Source organism: Moschus berezovskii, chromosome 20 (genome assembly GCF_049115385.1).
Source record: "Moschus berezovskii isolate FMDL1 chromosome 20, NW_MosBer_1.0, whole genome shotgun sequence".
Classification (NCBI taxonomy): domain Eukaryota; kingdom Metazoa; phylum Chordata; class Mammalia; order Artiodactyla; family Moschidae; genus Moschus; species Moschus berezovskii.
Window position 1 is genome coordinate 66,427,092 of NC_142479.1, and position 17,744 is coordinate 66,444,835.

General features: G+C 59.7%; 2 protein-coding genes across 3 annotated transcripts; one reads left to right on the top strand and one right to left on the bottom strand.

Moving 5' to 3' along the window:
- Nucleotides 1-379: 379 nt before the first annotated feature.
- On the bottom strand, nt 380-4,320 carry PRCD (photoreceptor disc component). Its single transcript, XM_088828573.1, has 4 exons — nt 3,818-4,320; nt 3,452-3,520; nt 864-944; nt 380-473 (listed from the first exon to the last, which is right to left on the bottom strand). Exons 1-3 carry the CDS (start codon nt 3,889-3,891, stop codon nt 923-925), a joined length of 165 nt encoding a protein of 54 aa, XP_088684699.1. The 5' UTR covers nt 3,892-4,320; the 3' UTR covers nt 380-473; nt 864-922.
- A 2,058-nt stretch (nt 4,321-6,378) lies between these two features.
- On the top strand, nt 6,379-16,322 carry CYGB (cytoglobin). 2 transcript variants are annotated; one of them, XM_088829314.1, is made up of 4 exons: nt 6,379-6,667; nt 12,025-12,256; nt 12,505-12,642; nt 15,054-16,322. In XM_088829314.1, exons 1-4 carry the CDS (start codon nt 6,525-6,527, stop codon nt 15,123-15,125), a joined length of 585 nt encoding a protein of 194 aa, XP_088685440.1. In that variant the 5' UTR covers nt 6,379-6,524; the 3' UTR covers nt 15,126-16,322. The 2 variants fall into 2 exon arrangements, with proteins under 2 accessions (XP_088685440.1, XP_055264488.1); XM_055408513.2 differs by having other exon boundaries at nt 6,412-6,667; nt 12,505-12,668.
- Nucleotides 16,323-17,744: the final 1,422 nt, after the last annotated feature.

Below are 17,744 nucleotides of genomic sequence, written 5' to 3' on the forward strand. Positions count from 1 at the left end.
ACCTCTCTGCAAGTTTCCTCATTTCTGAACCGTGGGTGATCGCGTGACCAGCCTCCATGGGTTATTGTGAGGGTTCAGCAGAGGACGACAGGCAGCCCCTCCTTGGCGAACGTGAGCCACCGCTGTCCCTCACTTCTGGAGTCTCCTCACTCCTTACTGTTCCCTCCCGTCGCCCCAGGTGGCAAGAGTTGCCCCAGAGTTAACAGGGCTGGGGCACCCCACTGAGTCCCTCTCTCTGGGTGGCCTCTGAGGAAGGGAGCCTGTCCTTCCTCAAGCTCCTCCACCCCTCCTGCCTGCCTGACCAGGCCCGCTTCTCCAGGAGCCCCACGCCAGGGCCTGGGGCAGTGCAGACCAGCAGTCCAGGCCGAAAGGGGAGTCTACCTTCTCAACAACTGCTTTCCCTGGTCCCCCTCCTGCAGCTGCTGCTTCCAGCACATCATCCTTCTGGGGTGGGGGACACACCAGGACTTGAGCTGAAAGAAAAAACCAAGCTGATGGGCTGGCTCTCCCATCCCAGAGCGGGGGCTTGTATCTCAGAGTGGACATCCCAGAGTGCCACTTCTCCCTGAGAAGTCCTCTAGACAGCCCTCAGGCCCCCAGCAGGACCACCACCTCATCCCCAGGTCTAGAAAATGCTGTTGAGATGACCCCTCGTTCTCTTAAAACTAACCCTTATGTTGTGACCTGGAACACAACAGGCTCTGGGTAGAAGCCGCCGGAAGAAGTCCACCCTCCTACCCTCAACCTCCGTCATGACCACAGCCTGATCTGCTCCCACGTGGCCAGGCCTTATGGACTCTGTGTCCTTCCTGCCTTGTCCCCAGCCCTGCCCTCTGCCCTCAAGGCTGCAGACCCTGCCATACCTGCCGTGGCCAGCTGATCCCAGGCCCTGGGGCTGAGCTCCGCCTCAAGAGATCAGGGCTTACTTCAGAGGTTCTTTCTCCCTAAACAGGAAAGAACACGGAGTCAAAGGACTGGAGGGGATGACCCGCCCCTGTTTCCAGTCTTTTTTTTCTCCCAGCCCTGCACCTAGTGATTCACCCTACAATAGAGGAGCAGGAGCCCCCCAGAGTGGAATTAATGACAGTGGAATTGGAGAACAGAATTTTCCCATCTACCACCGCCCCCCCCAACTTCCCGCCCCCAAGCCAGCCCTCCGTGGAGCCGCTGTCAGCAAGAGGGGTAGATGGGAGGCCAATTTCTCCAGTTAGCTGAGTCCCAAGGAGTTAACAGTCCTGGCAAGGCCACAGCAGACCAGGCCTGGCCAGATGGTCCCAGATTTGGCCTTTTCTCTCCTGATAGGAGCTCCAGGGGCATTTCATGTGGAGGAGATGGAAAGTCAGAGACCTGCCAGTCCCACATCAACCACAAACTGGGCGGATGACCTCGAGCAAGTCATTTCCATCTCCCTGTCCTTCAGTTTCCTGCAGTGTTGACAAGAGCCAGAAGTACTTGAAGTGCTGAACCTCTGGAGCCAGGGACTCTTTTAAGTGAGTTAATGCATGAGAGCAAGCCCCCCGGGAAAGGATAAAGCCCTGATCTTATAACAGGAAGAGAGAACCTGGTGTTAATTGAGCAGTTACTCTGTGCCCAGTGCATTATAATGGTTATCTCACTCAAACCTCACAGAAACCTTGCAACCGCTCTGTTATTAATCTCAGTTTACATATAAATAAAATATTACATAATTCGCCCACAGGCTCTCAGTAAGAGGGGAGGTGGGATTTAAACTCAGGCTGCCCCACTCCAGGCTTCCTTGGTGGTTTAGTGGTAAAGAATCCACCTGCCAATGAAGGAGACATGGGTTTGATTCCCTGGGTCGGGAAGATCACCTGGCAGAGGAAGTGGCAACCCACTCTGGTTGCCCAAAAAATCCCATGGACAGAAGAGCCTGGTGAGCTACAGTCCATGGGGTTGACTGAGCACGCATGCCTGCCCCACACTAGACCCAAACCCAACAGTGAGGACCAGGGGACTCTCCTGGAGGACGAGTGGTTAAGACACCGCCTGCCAGTGCAGGGCGTGCAGGCTGGGTCCCCAGTCGGGGAACTAAGAGGAAGGGCACCACAGAAGTGACTCTGCCTCCTGCACAGGCCCTGGGCTTCCTGGGGACCCAGAGGAGGTAGGGAACGTGATTCTGACATTCCAAACCTAGGGGAATCCAAAGACTGAAAGTCAGGGCAGAGACACCGAAAAAGACCCACATTCTATTGCCCATCTCGACCTGTCTAGGGGTCACACCGCAGGCACGTTCCCCCACACCTTGGACGAGACACGGGGCACGCAGACAGGCACGCTTGCACATGCTGCCTTTCTCAGCCATCTGAGCCCTGTTGAGGAGACAGCCTCCTCCCAGGGGCCCCGCGGCCCAAGGCTATCACACTCTGTCTTTCACGGGGAGTAAGAGAAGCGGTGCCAGGGGTCAGAAGAAGCTGTTACAGGAGAGAATGTCCCTCTTCAGCTAGGCCCCCACATCAGGTGGGCCCGCAGGCACAGACCAACATTTCCCACAGTGTGTCCTTAACAAATATTGGTCGATTTTTCAGTGTATTGTTGGGCACAGAGCCCCTCTCATCAAAGGACACTAGTCACCCGGGGAAGGAAAACTCCAGACGTTGCCCCCACCCAAACTTCACCCCTTCTAAAGGCCACATGGCTTCAGAAGAGGGAAGAGTTAACTTTCTGGCCACTGGAGACAGCGTCCTGCCCGCAGGGGCTGCCCAGCCAATGGCACCCGGTGCCGGTGACGTCATGCGCCTCCCGCGCCTTCTATTGGGGACCGGACCGCGAATCCTGCTGGAGGTTCAGGCAGTGGAGCTGCCGAGGCTGGGCGGGGGCCGCGGGAGAGGGAGGGGGAAGGGAAGGCAGGCCGAGCATCGCAGAGCCGCTGCCTCCTCCCTCTTTTCTCTCCCCCTGCGCCTCCCAACGTGGGGGCGGGGCGGGCTGGGGACCACCCCACACTCGGACACGCAAGACAGAACAGTTTGGGTCCATAGAGGGAGGCTGGGACTCCCATACCCAGCTGGAGAAAACAGACATTCAGCCTACCCAGTAGGCACACAGGGAACAGGCGAGCTGCGGTGAGGCGCCAGCCTGGAGCGCATACACACACACACACACACACACACACACACACACACACACACACACACACACACACACACACACACACACACACACACACACACACACACACACACACACACACACACACACACACACGTACACCCCAGGGCCTGGAGCGCATACACACACACACACACACACACACACACACACACACACACACACACACACACACACACACACACACACACACACACACACACACACACACACACACACACACACACACACACACGTACACCCCAGGGCCTGGGCAGGGACTAGGGACAGTGGCAGCCTCCTTCGTGACGCCCTCCCTGCTCCACCCCAGGCTCTTCTGCCTTACCTGCCTGAGGACTGGAGGTCTGTTTCCAAGCTGCTGCCGGAAACTGCCCCGTCGACTCCACTGGGCTCTCTGCGGGAGGGAAAAGAGGTCGGCAGAGCTGTGGGCAACACCCAGATCCCAGAGCTCAGACCCTGGACCCCAGACCCTTCTCCTGCTTCTCTGCAAGACCTAAGCCATGGGTTCTGGGGACCAGAGGCCACAGCCAGCATCTTCAAAGAACTCCGAGTGCCCCCTACTCCAAGGGGAAGCCTCTCAGGGCTCCCCAGCAAGTCCCTCCCAGCCTCCCTGCGAGTCCAGGCAGCCCCTGCCCACCTTCAGCCCAATCATTTACCCCCACCCCAGCCCGTGGCCCAGTGAGTTTCTCACGGTTGGACCCGGTTGGCAAATCGGCGGCGCCAGAGCATGGCCAAGGTGCTGAGCAGGAAAAGGGTGGTGCACATGTCTCAGCTGCCCCATCCCCTCCAGACCGAGTCTGCAGGAGAAGGCCAAGATGGCCCCTGCCAGCTTTCCCGAGCCCCTGCCCTCCGTCCTGAAGTTCCTGCTGGCGATGGATTAGGAGGCTCAAGCTGATTAGTGGGGTCAGCAGACCTGACCTTGTGAAGCCTGATTAACCTCACTGGGCCCAGGTTGTCCCCCCAGTGGCCGGGTAAATCGCACTCTGTCTGTTGTGGATGTAGATATGACTAAGCCCTGGGCCTGGCCCTCTAGGGGCTTAGAGTCTAAAACAAACTCCCTGGCAAGTTAAACAAATGGCCACCACCCACCGCGGAGAGACTGAGGCGATTAAAGACGCCTACAGAACTCTCTGGGAATTACAAGCATCAGGAGACACTTCAGAGAGAAGTTGGGCTCTCTCATCTTGGCTGAATTTGCAGGGGCTCAGGGAAGAGTGGGCCCCGAGACAGAAGACTCTGCCAGGGCTGCAGGCGTGAAAACTCAAGGCTTGTTCCAGCAACTGGAATTCGAGTATTGGTGGAGCCATGATGTCACAGGGGAGGTGTCAGGAGGGGAGGAAGAGAGAGGAAGAATATAGATGATGAAGCCAGAAAGACAAGGGAGGCTAGGGAGTGAAGGGCTTGGTAAATGGTTCACTTCTAACCTCCTGACAGTCCTCACCCAACGCTTCCAATTACATACCCTCTTGAGTAAAAAGCAGAATTTAAGTGTGCACTCATGAAAGAAACATATGGGTGCACTCATAAAGGAATTATATGGACATAAATTATACACCATATTACTGTGAAAATACAGTCCTGCCACCAGAGACATGCACAAAACTTGTAAAGGTTGAGATAAAAGTAAATTTCTCCTACTTTCTGTCCACGTCCCAGGGGAACCTCTTGGGCCGCCGTTTGGAAAGCCACTGCACTGGCTGTGGGAAGCCCTCGGAGGAGTTTCTGAGGTGGCCCAACACAGCGTGCTCTGCCTTGGTCCAGGCCACATGTGGAGCACAGATCAAAAGCAAGTTCATGGGTCTAGAGTGGCCTAAGAAGCTGAGCCCACCCACTCTCCTCTATCCCTCTCCAAGACCCCCAGAGGAGGGCACTGGCACTGCCCTCCCTCAGCGGAGACCTGGTGGCAAGAGACCTCCTGCCCAGGGTTCCAGCAAGGTACCTGGACCCTGGACTCCATCAAGGCCCAGACCTGGGGCTGTGCCAGGGCACTCTACTTGGAAACATGATTTTTTAAAGAAGCACATCAACCAAAGCTAAAGAGCCAAACTACGCCTCTTGCAAAATTTGAGCAGTAGACATAGAGTTGGAAAGGCAGGGTCACCAGGAAGTCTTAGGGAGAACTGGACACACCCGACAAGTGCCCTCGCAGTTTTCAGATGCTTGCAGCCTCTGGCTTCAACTGGGAGTCAGAGGCGGGACCCCCACCACACGGGTGGCTCTCAGAGGTACAGTCCCCACCTCTGGTCCAATTGCGCCTCCCTCAGAAGCCCACCAGGACTTGTCTTCTCCACCCACAGAACCTCTCCCTAACCCAGGCCCTGGCAGCTGAGATGGCTCCAGCATCCTGGCCCTCCCCAGGACTTCTTGACATCCTGCCATCCCCAACACAGGGCCCCTGTGCCCAGTCGGCTGCCTCGCCTTCATACTTTGTTCCTCCAGGGCCAGCAATAGGGGAGTGCCAGGTTTTGGCCTGCTTGTTTCATTGGTAAGTTACCCAGGGCCTCCAGGGCCTTCTTTCTGAGGCCACGTGCGTGCATCGAGGGGGAGGGGTGCTGGCGGGAAGGAAAGAGGGGCTCGGGCCTCTTGGCCGCTCAAGTTCGACAGCCGCCCTCCTGTCCCCGCACCGGGGTTTTCCTGTAAGGTGTTGGAGCAGGGAGATGACCCCAGTCCCAAACCCTTCGGAGTCTGGGGTCCGGAGCGCTGGGGGTGGCGCCAGGGCCCCGCGGCTGGCTTGGGGACGGCCGGGGTCGAGCCGGAGCTCAGCTCCCACCGCGGCACTGCGGAGGGGCTTGCGTCCGGCCCCTCGGGCTCGCGGCCACGCTGCAAATGCCCGGGAGTGTTTGACTCAGAGTCAGCTCCCCTTGGCGGGAAGGGTGCATACACGCCCCCAGACCCGCACCAGCGCGGCGCACTCCGGTGCGGCCCGCGCGGCCCCGCGGCCGGTGACTGCCAGCCCCCTCCTCCCGGGACCCCCAGTACCTCCGCCACACCTACGCCCCAGCCCCGCCCGGCCATCAAACTCCGGTCTGGAGGGCGGGCGGGCGCCGGCCGCGTCGCCCCCACCCCGCCCAGGCTTCACCTTGCCAGAATTGGCTCACGGACACGGGTTTGGGGGTTTGGGGCGGATTTATGTTTTTTCACATTTTTTTCCAGCAGACCACATCCCCGCCCCCCGCTCGCGGTCCCCCGCCCCCTGCACATATACCCTACACACGCGCGCGCACACACACACACACACACACCCGGCGCGCACAGACAGACACGCTCCCTCCCTCCGGCGCGCTCTACCACTCGGCCGCCCGCCGCGCACGCAGCCGGCCCCGGCTCCCCGCGCCCCGCGCCCCGCGCCCCGCGCCCCGCCGCCGCCGAGCGAGGCCGGGCCGGGCTTGGAGCTGCTCATGGAGAAAGTGCCGGGCGAGATGGAGATTGAGCGCAGGGAGCGGAGCGAGGAGCTGTCCGAGGCGGAGAGGAAGGCGGTGCAGGCGACGTGGGCCCGGCTGTATGCCAACTGCGAGGACGTGGGGGTGGCCATCCTGGTGAGGTAGGTGTCGCCCGGCCCGGCCGGGCCCGGGGGACGGAAGGCGGCAGCGGCTTCGGGTCCGAGCTCGGGCGCCACCTTCCCAGCTGCGACCGGGGCCCGGGCCGGTCGGGGAATTGCGGGTAGCCTCGGGCGGCTTGGGGTGGGCGAAGCCCTGGCCGAGCCCTTCCTAGCTCTGGACGAGGGGCTCACCAGGAACTAGGAACCAGACACAGAAAGAAGGCACCTCCATCCCCCTCCTCTCCCGGGCCTCAGAACTCCTGGTTCAGCCAGCCTTGCCTTCCTCGCCGCGACCCCAGCCACCCGCAGCTGTCTTGGACACACATTTTGCGGCCTTTCCAATGGGGGTCGTGGGGGCTCCCCATTCTAGAGACAAGAAAACTGAGGATCAGCCAGAGAGCACAAAGAGGAGTAAACCCTTTTCTCCAGCTCAGCCCCTTTCCCTATTCAGAGACTTGGAAGGGCTGCGCAAAGGGCAAAAGAATAGAGGTCAGAAGGAGTGGACCCCAGAGGTCCCGTTTTCCCAGCTGGTCCCTTCCTGCCCCCAGGGGCCAGGCCAGCAGGGAGCTCCCAGGTGAGCTGCAGGTGAGTGGAGAAGTCAACAGTCCCCTCGGATACGGTCCCTGCTGAGTTTGATGGAGGGAAAGGGAGAAGCTTCAGGAGACAGGGCCCCATCCTGAACCCCAGGTCTGGGGAGGAAAGGTCGTGGGTCTTGGGCTCAGGGGTCATTCAGGAACCACATGCCCCCAAGGGATGCACACCCAGAGTGACACTGTTATTCACGCTCCTACACACCAGCCGGTGCACATGCATGATTCCCACAGAGTGCACAAGCTTAGTACCTGACTCCAGCTCCAGATAACTGCTCTCTTCCCACACATGCTGGTCCCTGGGGGTGCGGGCAGGGAGGCCCCAGACCCACACTCACTCCCAACCGTCTGTCCTTGGCAGAGGGAAGCTATCAAATCTAGGACAGATCGGGGCAGTCTTCTGGTTTAAAGATGGGGTGAAACCTTCCATTGGAAAGGACAGTTGAAGTGCATGCCTGTCTCCTAGGCTTGGTCCCATCTCTGGCTCCTCTTTTTCTCCCACACTCTCTCCCTTCTGCCTCCCCCAAGCCTGGGACCTACCCAGCTCCATAATGATGTGCCCTGATTCCAACTTAGAAACAGATTTTGGAGGAAAAAAAGAGCAAGCAGCACTCTTGAGGAGTTCCAGGAGGGCGCCTAAGGAAGAGACAGCTATTCGGGCAGCTCCCAGGCTCAGAAACAGCCAGGGTGGTGGGGAAGGTAAGAGGGGATTTCAGGTCCCCAAGCCATCTCTGCACAATCGAGCACCCACACGGTGTGTCGCAGAGTCACAGATGCGCCAGACTGCATCCCCGGGGGGCGGCTTTCAGCACTGAGGCCTCAGGGTGCACGCGGATACCCACACGGGTCACCAGGAGGAAATGAGGTGAGGTTAACAGGACCATGGCTATTTTTTGTCCCGACACCCTGCCATTTGCCAATAAGGACATGTAGAGGAGGGCAGGGCCAGCCAGTATTCTTGCCTGGAGAAGCCCATGGGCAGGAGCCTGGCAGGCTGCAGTCCATGGGGTCTCAGAGTCGGACACGACTGAGCGACTAAGCACAGCCCAGGAGATGTGTCCACAATTCCGCTCCTGGGACCCCTCCCAACTTCCCCAGGAAAGGGGGGTGGGGAATTGCCGAGGAAGGAACTGAACCCCGAGGTGTTTCTGGAGAGTCTGAGCTCTTGGCAAGGTTTTCTTTCTCTCTCTGTGCCCCTCTAGTTCCTTGGGGGGAGCTAGTTTCTCAGAGGGGACTGGGTTGGGCTGGGGAGGTCTTTACCAAGTGCCCAGGCCCACAATTAATCCAAGAAGAAGACCAAGATAGCAGTTAGATCTGGCTTGCTGATAACCGCTGGCTACACTTCACCTGATCCCACCTCGGTTGCCCGGAGCCCAGCCCAGCCTGGGAGAGAAGCTGGTGGAGCAGACCCTCCCTCAGCCCCCATCCCACCAGCCTCCCTTTTCTTTCACTCCTGCACCTGCTCTCTGCCCCAGGGTGGGCGGTGTTAGGGGACAAGACTGATAAGCTTCTCATATCAGGCTCCTCCCCAGATCCTGCATCCCCCCAGTTTTGTCCTGACCACCTCCTGTTTTCACGGGCCATCCACAGACCAGGTGGAGCCCGAGACAGTAGCCCTGGGGCCAGTCTCACACCCTGAGGAGGCAGCAGCCACAAGGAAGGTAGCAGAGGGGCCGCCCAGACCCCATCCGTCCTCTCCCTGCCAGAGGAGACCAAGAGGGAGCCCCATGCTCCAGGAAGGCTCCCCTCCCAGTTGTAACTGCCGCCTTCCCCCTCACGCAGACAGGCCTATTTCAGGCTCTCTTGGAAGCCCAGAAGCCTCTGGAAGCTGAGAAACTCCCCAAGGCTGGCCGCTGAGGCTTCTTCCAGCAGCAGCGCAGGCTGGGACTGAGAGGGTCAGGAGTAAGCACGGGGGCCCGGGAGAGACCCCAGGATGAAGGAGCAGAGCTCAGGCCCTTAGACTCTCATGACTCAGAAGAGGGACCCAGCAGGACTGTCCTTCCTCGGGGCCGTAACGTGGCACTGGGTGTGGTTGGGCAGTGGACCCACTGGGTCCCAGGCCACCATCCCCAGCAGAGCCACGTCTGCGGTGGACTGGGGAAGTCATGAAAGTGGGGGCTGCTCCGGCTCCTTCCTGGTCCTGCTACCCACTCCGCTGGGCAACCTTGGGCAGCAATTCCTCATTGAGGATATGGGGATAAAAACAGTGCCAACCTGAGGACGGCCTCCCAAGGATTGAGATCATATAGTAAGCGCTCAATAAATAGTCCCTGTTACCTCCTCATCATAATACCCACTTGGTTGTGGCGTTAAAGGAAATGACAAGTGCACGTGCTCTGCATGTTGTTGTTCACCAGCCAAGTAGAAATTAGTATTCTTATTGCCGTGTTAAGAGCTCCAAAGTCAGAGATTCCCCATTTAAAGCCAGACTGCATGTTTCACAGCTGTCCTTCACTATGATGCTTTTTTCCAGTGTATTTGCAGACCCATCACCTCATTTGTCCTCACCCGTGTATCTGTGAAGCAGCGAGCAGGGGTGCGGGGACTCCTCTCACACTTTGCAGACAGAAGGCTGTGAAACGATTTGCCCAAGGTCACGCTTGGCTTCTGAGAGGGGCCCTCCCAGCTCTCCATGTGGACTGTGTCCTGCTCACTCCCCGGCCAGCCTCCGTCTCCTCGTCGCCTGAAAGGGTGGCGGGGGCCAGATGCTCTCCCTTCATCTACTGCAGCTCTCAGATCTGAGAGCTGCCCCAAAGGGTCATTTCAGCAAATTACCAGTTCTCTCCGATCACAAAGGGGGCCCTCCAAAGGTGTGAAAACACCCTGAGAAAAACATGTCCGAGACAGTCCATCCTTTTTCTGAGGCTTCAGTTAAGTTACATAAGTTCTGATTGAGTCTGGCCACGTACCTCCCTGTCCCGACTAGGAGATGGAACACGAATGTCATCACCACCATCCTGCAAACCACAGGGCCCTGGGCCAGGGTGAAGGGTCAGAGGGTGCGTGAGACCCGGGCTCTGCTCTGAGGCTGTGGGACCCGTACGGGTAGAAAGGGAAAAAGCCGTGAAAGGTGGTAGGGAACCCACTGATGGCCTTGGAAGGAAAACAGTCATCCTGGGCCAGGCTGTGTGCTCCAGGAGAGGCCCGACTGACACAGGGAAAGGAGGAGGGAGGTGGTCCATTGTGTGGAAGGACAGGCCAGCTCACCTGATGAATCTTTTACCGATGCTAAGTGAAGCTGTCGGGCTGGAGCATAGGGACAGAATATGGACCCCATGTTGGAGAAGCAGGTGTGGGACAGTTTCTAAGAAGCCTGGAATCTTAAGGAGTTTTGACTGTGTCCGGTAGGACAATGGTGAGCAACGGAATGTTTCTGAGCTGGAGAGCGACCCAGTGAACGTGACGTACTGTGTGCTTAGTCGTGTCTTGACTCTTTGCACCCCCTGGACTGTAGCCTGCCAGGTTCCTCTGTCCATGGGGATTCTCCAGGCAAGAATACTGGAGTGGGTTGCCATGCCCTCCTCCAGGGAATCTTCCCCACCCAGGGACAGAACCCAGGACTCTTGCATAGTGAATGTGATATTTGGGGGGAATTAGACAACTGATGCTAAAGCTGAAACTCCAATACTTTGGCCACCTCATGCAACGAGTTGACTCACTGGAAAAGAGTCTGATGCTAGGAAGGATTGGGGGTGGGAGGAGACGGGGACGACAGAGAATGAGATGGCTGGATGGCATCACTGACTCGATGGACATGAGTTTGAGTGAACTCTGGGAGTTGGTGATGGACAGGGAGGCCTGGCATGCTGTGATTCATGGGGTCGCAAAGAGTCTGACACGACTGAGCGACTGAACTGAACCGAACTGAGACAATTGCAGATAAACCCGAGAGGGAAGGAGTAGATCACCCTGGGGTCTGCCCCAAGGTGTGCACAGACTGGCTGGAGAGGTCAGATGTACAGACAGACGGGAAGGACTTACAGAACCACACCAGGCAGGTGACATCAAGCGATATCTTTAATTAAATCAACTGATGACTGTTTATTGCAGGCTGAGGAGGGAGGCGGGGTAGTGAAGAGGGAAAGGACGGCTCTGGGAGGAGGACTGAGTCTCATGTCTTCCCTTCCCTTCCGTGACTGGAGTTAAGTCACAGCTGGGGCCTTCCTTTGTTTAGGAAGAGAGCTCTGACCTTATCATAACAAAGGCCTTCACTGAGCACCCTGCATCCACACTGTGCCGGGGAGCTCTCGTTGCCTCCTCCCAACATCCCACAAGGACTCTCAAGAAAGGAACAGTGACACCCATTTCGTGGATGAGGAAACTGAGGCTCAGAAAAGTTAACTGCTCCCCAGATCAACACCAGCCCGTAATTCCCAGAAGGCAGGCTCTTACCCTCTCACCTGCGACTGGAGCAGGCCTTGAAAAGCGTGTGGTGTTTGGGAAGCAAGGAAGGCAGAGGCCTGGGAGAGGACGTGCAGATCTGACTGATGGAAAAGGCCAGGACCCAGGGAGGGGCTTCAGGTCAACCAGCTCAGCCAGAGGAAAGGCCGGTGTTTGAGGGACGGCTGCACGTGGTGGCGTGGGAGTGGGTCCTGCCTCTCCCCCATCACCCTCTCCCAGCTGTGGGAGCTTTGGGAACCAGACACCCTCAGGACCCAGCCCCATCCTGCTGCCCCTCCTGGGCCCCCCCTGCCCCCGCCATCATCCGGGCACTTCAGGGTGGGGCCCAAGGCCACCCCCTGCTCGGCGCCCACCTGCTGCCTCCTGCAGGTTCTTTGTGAACTTCCCGTCAGCCAAGCAGTACTTCAGCCAGTTCAAGCACATGGAGGAGCCCCTGGAAATGGAGCGGAGCCCGCAGCTGCGGAAGCACGCCTGCCGGGTCATGGGGGCCCTCAACACGGTGGTGGAGAACCTGCACGACCCCGAGAAGGTGTCCTCTGTCCTCGCCCTGGTGGGCAAAGCCCATGCCCTCAAGCACAAGGTGGAGCCCGTGTACTTCAAGGTGGGTCCCCATTCGGCTCCCGAGCCTCATGGTCAGCGACAGCCGGGGGGAGCCACCCAGCCTCGTCCCCCGGCGTGGCTGTCCCGGGAGGGGCAGCAGGATGGGGCTGGGCCCTGAGGATGTCTGATTCCCAAAGTTGCCAGGTGCTGTGTCATGAATGATGCCCTCAGCCAACCACAGGATTCTGGGGGCTCAGGGGGAGGAGGGGACCTGGGGTTCACTCCCCCCTTCCTTCTCTTCGTTCTCAGATCCTCTCTGGAGTCATCCTGGAGGTGATTGCCGAGGAATTTGCCAATGACTTCCCCCCAGAGACGCAGAGAGCCTGGGCCAAGCTTCGTGGCCTCATCTACAGCCACGTGACCGCTGCCTACAAGGAAGTGGGCTGGGTACAGCAGGTCCCCAACGCCACCACGTGAGGAGGCAGTGCTCCCTGCCGTGTCCTCCCCTGTCCCCTGGCCTCCCACCTCTCCTGGCGCCCAGGGGCTGACCACCCTCCAGGGCAGGGACCCTCCCAGGGAGGGTGGCTCTGGGGTGGACACAGAGAAGAAGAGGCACGATAGGAAAAGGCCCACTCATGCCGAGGGCCCCAGACAGATTCTCCTTGGGCAGAGCCTCCCCATCCCTTAGAACTGGGGGGCCACGCAGAGCACCCCAAGACCGAGGCTGCCCCAGGAAGAGAGGCTCAGAAGATTCCTGGCAGGAGGCTGGCTCGTCAGGCCCAGAGGCGGCCCAGGCCAGCTCTGGCCACTTCCTCCCTGGGTACCCATCACATGGGGCTGTTTTTCATCTCGTGCTGACCAATGCTCCCTCCCACCAAGGCCTCCAAGCAGGCCGGAGCCAGGAGAATCACGGGGATGCATGCACGTGCCGAGCCCACTCGGGGCCAGCGTGGGTGTCCCTCCCACGCACACCAGCAGAGCGGGTTTGGGGGAGGGTTGCTTCCGGGCTGAGTCCGGAGTCCACGTTCCCAGTTCTGGGGTGAGGGCCCCAGGGACGGGCTCTGAGAGGGTGGCCAGCGGCCTCTGGGTGACTCCAGCTGACTTGGAGCACGCGGGGAGGGCTGGCCCCAAGACGTGGCGGCTGGGAACACTCCAGCCTCCCTGGGCCCCCGTGGGGCTGGGGCTCTGGGAGCTCAATGGAAGGGCGGAGGCCAGGCCAGGCTGGAGGCGGGAGGAGGGGAGAGGCGCGGGGGCGGGAAGGGAATGGGAAGCAGGGGTCAGCCAGAGGCTCAGGACACGCGTTGGAGAGAAACAGTCCCAGCAGTTTCCCAGGGAAGAGGCGGCGTCCCCCCGCACCCCCCCGGGGGCTCCGAGCTGGGAGCTGGCCCACGGGGCCGGCCGGACCTCTGCTCGCAGGCGTCCCCGCGCAGCTCAGGTCCTCCGAGGGCAGCCTGGTGAGGCCCTGCCTCCCGGCCTTCCTGCCACTGACCACCCTGGCCCACACCCTCTCCTGCTGCCTTCCCTGCCTCAGCACCACTCGAGGGAGCGGAGCCCTAGGGGACTGCTGGCAACAGCCAGGGGGCTGCTCCAGATGTTTGCAGCTGGGCCCTGGCCGGCCCCAGACCTCAGAGCGGATGGACAGGAAGCCGGCAGGCGGTTTTTTACCTGCCCAGGAGGTGCTGGCAGGGCCTGCAGAGCTTCCGGAAGTGGCCGGAGGGGCCGGGAGAGGGTCAGAAGGGGGAAGAGGGTTTGACCTCCCACGCCTCTCCCCAGGCAGGCTCTGCCGCCAAAGATGAGCTTGTTTACAGCCAGGAGAGGAGACTTCCTGCTTCTAGAGAAAAGGGCTTTTTTATAGGGGCCTGGAGGGCCGGGGAGAGAGAGCTGGCCGGTGCGAGCGAATCAGAACCACATGGACAGCATTTCCCGACACGAAGCCCCGTCGCCTCCCCTCTCTTTCCTCAGCCAGACCCCTGGGACTGAAATCTTGCCAAACCCTAAACATTAGGAAACCGCCGAAATCCGCCTCCCCCGTTTCTGCTCCTGTGGGCTCAATGGAGATGGGCCGCCGTGGGGACTGGCTGGGGCCCTGCGCCCTCCTGGGCCTCAGCACCCAATGTTTCTGAGGGTGGGGTGCTTTCCCTTTCCACACGTGAGTGCCACCTCTGGTCTCCTTGGGGCACAGATGTAACCCCCAAGAGAGCGTGTCTCCCTGGGCCCAGGGCCTGCAGACCCAACTACTGCTGGGTCCAAACGGGTTCAGAGGGCGGGATGGAGTTCCAGGGCAGAGTTCTCAAAGGCCTCCATCCAGCCTCTCTTATCAGAGACACAATATCGGGCCAGACGCCACTGTTTACTGAACTGTCTCTGCTTAAGGGTGTGTGTGGGTGTGTGAGTGTGTGTGTGTGTGTGTGTTTGATGGGGGGTAGTCAGGAGGTGGCGGTGGGGGTGGGGGGTGGTGAGTGCAAAGGGGACACCCAGGGTGGCCCGAGGGGGTATCGCAGGCCAACCTGGGAGTGTGCGCATCTCAGAACTGAGGACAGCGCTCATGTTTGTGTGGTTCTTTGCAGTTTGTGAAACACTTTCAGGCAGTTCCATCACTCAGTTCTCACGGAGGTGGGCGCTGCAGGCAGGACTCAGGATTTAGAGAAAAAGGTCTGAGGTTCAGGGGGCTGGCGGAGGTCGTACCGCAGGTTCCTGGCAGGAGAGGCCTTAGAAGCTGGGTGCAGTGGGCCCCAAGTGGGTCTCCGGGAGGATAGTGTCTGTCTCACCAGTCCCTGACCCCTGGCCCCTTCGTGAAGGTCCCCTGGCCCCACGCTGAGGCCCTAGTAACCTGTCACCTCCTTCTGTCTCATCCACAGCCCACCGGCCACGCTGCCCTCTTCGGGGCCATAGGACCCCCTTCTTCTCCCCCGTCCCTGGCAGCACCTTGAGCAGAAGGCCGAGTTCTGAAGACCTTCCTTGACCCTCCATCTCTGGGTGCCAAGGAAGCTGGAAGAATCCCTGACTCATCTTCCTGGAAAGAGGCTGCCTCCGCCTGGGCCACAGTCCCCCCCCGGAGCTACCGGGAGGTGACACCGGCTACCCGGATGCCGACTCCAAGGGCGCCAAAGCGGGTGGCCTGTGGGGATGGGGGACCCTCCCTCCTTGAAGAGCCGGGCACACCCTTCTTAGCTTTTCTACTCACTGTTAGAGACCGGCGGGGATCAGGGACAGGTCTGTGAGTCACTCGAGGAACGAAGAGGCCTGTTTCGATCTGCCTGGCCACACGCCGGTCTGGTCTCCACATCACTCATCTAGAGCACCACTCTCACGCCTACTGCATACACAGATATATTCTATATACGATCTCTATATAAATATATACACACACATACATATCTCACAGTGTGGACAGTGGGGCCCAGAGGCACGTATGAGGCTTCGGTTCTGCCCACCGAGGGGTCCTGGCAGCTTCTGGGCAGAGATCAGAGTGTTCTGGAAGAGACCATGGGGGTCCCACAGAGGCACAGAGAAGGCCACGTGGCGGGGCGGGGGCGACGTAGCTCGCCAGCAAAGCCCAGACCCTTCTCTCTGACCAGCTCCCCACATCCCGGCTCTCCACTCAAGGCAGAAAGGTTTTTGGCGCGCCCTACCTCTGCCCCCTACAAAAGGAGGTGGCTTCCTTACTTGCCCCCAGATGGGCCGGGGCAGGCAGAGGGGGCCGGGAGTTCTGGACAGGGTGACTGCAGCCAGCGGGGGAAGGCGCCGTGGTCAAGAAACCTGGAATGCCGGGCTCCATCTGCCTTTGCCGCTAAGACAGCGGGAGGGAATCCAGGCTGCTTGTCTGCCAGGCAGGGCAGTGGTGATGGGACCAGATGCGTCTGTCTCATCCTGGCACTCGCCTGGCTGCTAGCTGGCGGTCGGTCCTGTCTGTCCATCTAGGTCGGCATTGCTGGGGATCCCCCACTCATGTGTGCCCCTGGGTCGTGTGTGTCATCCTCAAGGATGCTTTGCTGCTGTGGTTTCTGTGCCTGCCGCCCCCGTCCCATCTCCGTGCAGCCGTCCGTGTAACTGCCTGTCCTCCTTTTGTAGTTTCTGACGTTTGTAACCAGACCCAGCCGTGTCATTAAACAGACTCCTTCTTCCCGTGTCTGTGCACGCTCATTTGGCCTTTTCCTGCCATCTGCCCCTCGCCTCTGTCTCCCCATCCTGAGTTCAAGACCGGGGCATTTTTCTTGGAAGGTGACCTCCCCACCAAGGGTACCCCCTCACCTGCGGCTCAGCCTTGGCTGGTCCCCCTGGCGGTTCAGTCGGGATCACAGAGCTGCAGACTGGAAGCTGGGCTCTTGGGGGTGGGGTGGGGCAGAAAGGGAGTAATGTCCGGGGGACTCTTCACCTTTTGTTCTGGAAATCTCCCTGGTGCAGATAGGATAAGCGAGGGAAGACTCCAGGGAGAGATGTTCGGAAAGGAAGGTCCTGCTAGTTTAGTGAGCCAAGCAAGCCAACGCCGAGGCCTTGACCTTCCAGACCTGAGCTGGGTGTCCCATACCCTGCTTGCCGCTCGAGGTTCATGGGTGCAGCAGCCTGTGGGCATTTGAGAAAGTCTGCCCTTACAAGCCTTACCCCCCAGGACCACCCTGAACCCTCAGCTCCCAGCCCCTTCTGTCTCCCACTCCACAGCCTCAGGCCAGGCCTGCCCAGCCCCCACCCCTGATGGCTGCAGCAGTCAGCAGCACAACTCCCCAAGGAGCAGAGCTACCGGGAGGTCACCACCCCGGGGGTGGGCTGCAGGGGAAGCAGGAAGCAGCGTCTGCCCCTGGGGAGGGCTCCGGCTGCCTGGGAAGATTCAGCTGACATACAGGGAAAGTCTCGTCTCCCTGGGCCATGAACTCCTTGAATGCAGGCTGAGCCTCCACCGCCTGGACCTGGCACAGCAGAGGTGCTGGATAGCAATCCAGGGAATAAATAAACTCTGCTCTTAGAAAGCAAGACCAGTACCTGGGGCCAAAAATGAGCTGGGCGCTTCACCGACACAGGCGCGGCGCGTGCGGGGTGGAGAGGAGGGAGCGAGGGCAAGGCTTTTACAGGGACAGAGCGCCCGGCTCTGCAGGGACTGTCTCCCTACGCGGTGTGACCTTGGGCAAGTCACACAGACTTTCCGAGCCCCGGGTCACCTCTAATTTAAAACAGGAGGGAACATGAGGCCTGTCTTGCGAGGCAGGTATGAGGAGAACAGGGATGCACGCCATGGTCCTGGGGACGTGGGAATGCCCGGGACAAAGTGACCGCCAGGTCATTGGAAGCAACAAAGAGAAGGACAGCGGGGGCGGGGCTAGGCGGGGAGCTGGTTAAGATGAGTGAGGAGTCTTGGAAGAGGCTGCCAGACTTCCAGGTTCCGGGCCTCGTGGTCCCTGGTGGGCTCAGACTGAGCCAGAGCCAGAGGGGTCTGGGTGGGGGTGGGGACTGTGTGGCTGTGGTCCCCACAGTGGTTGTGACCAAGAGAAGAAGGGGCGTCTGCGGTCGGAGGTGGGGGGTAGCCTCTAGAAAGAAAAGGCCTCCCCATGTCACCT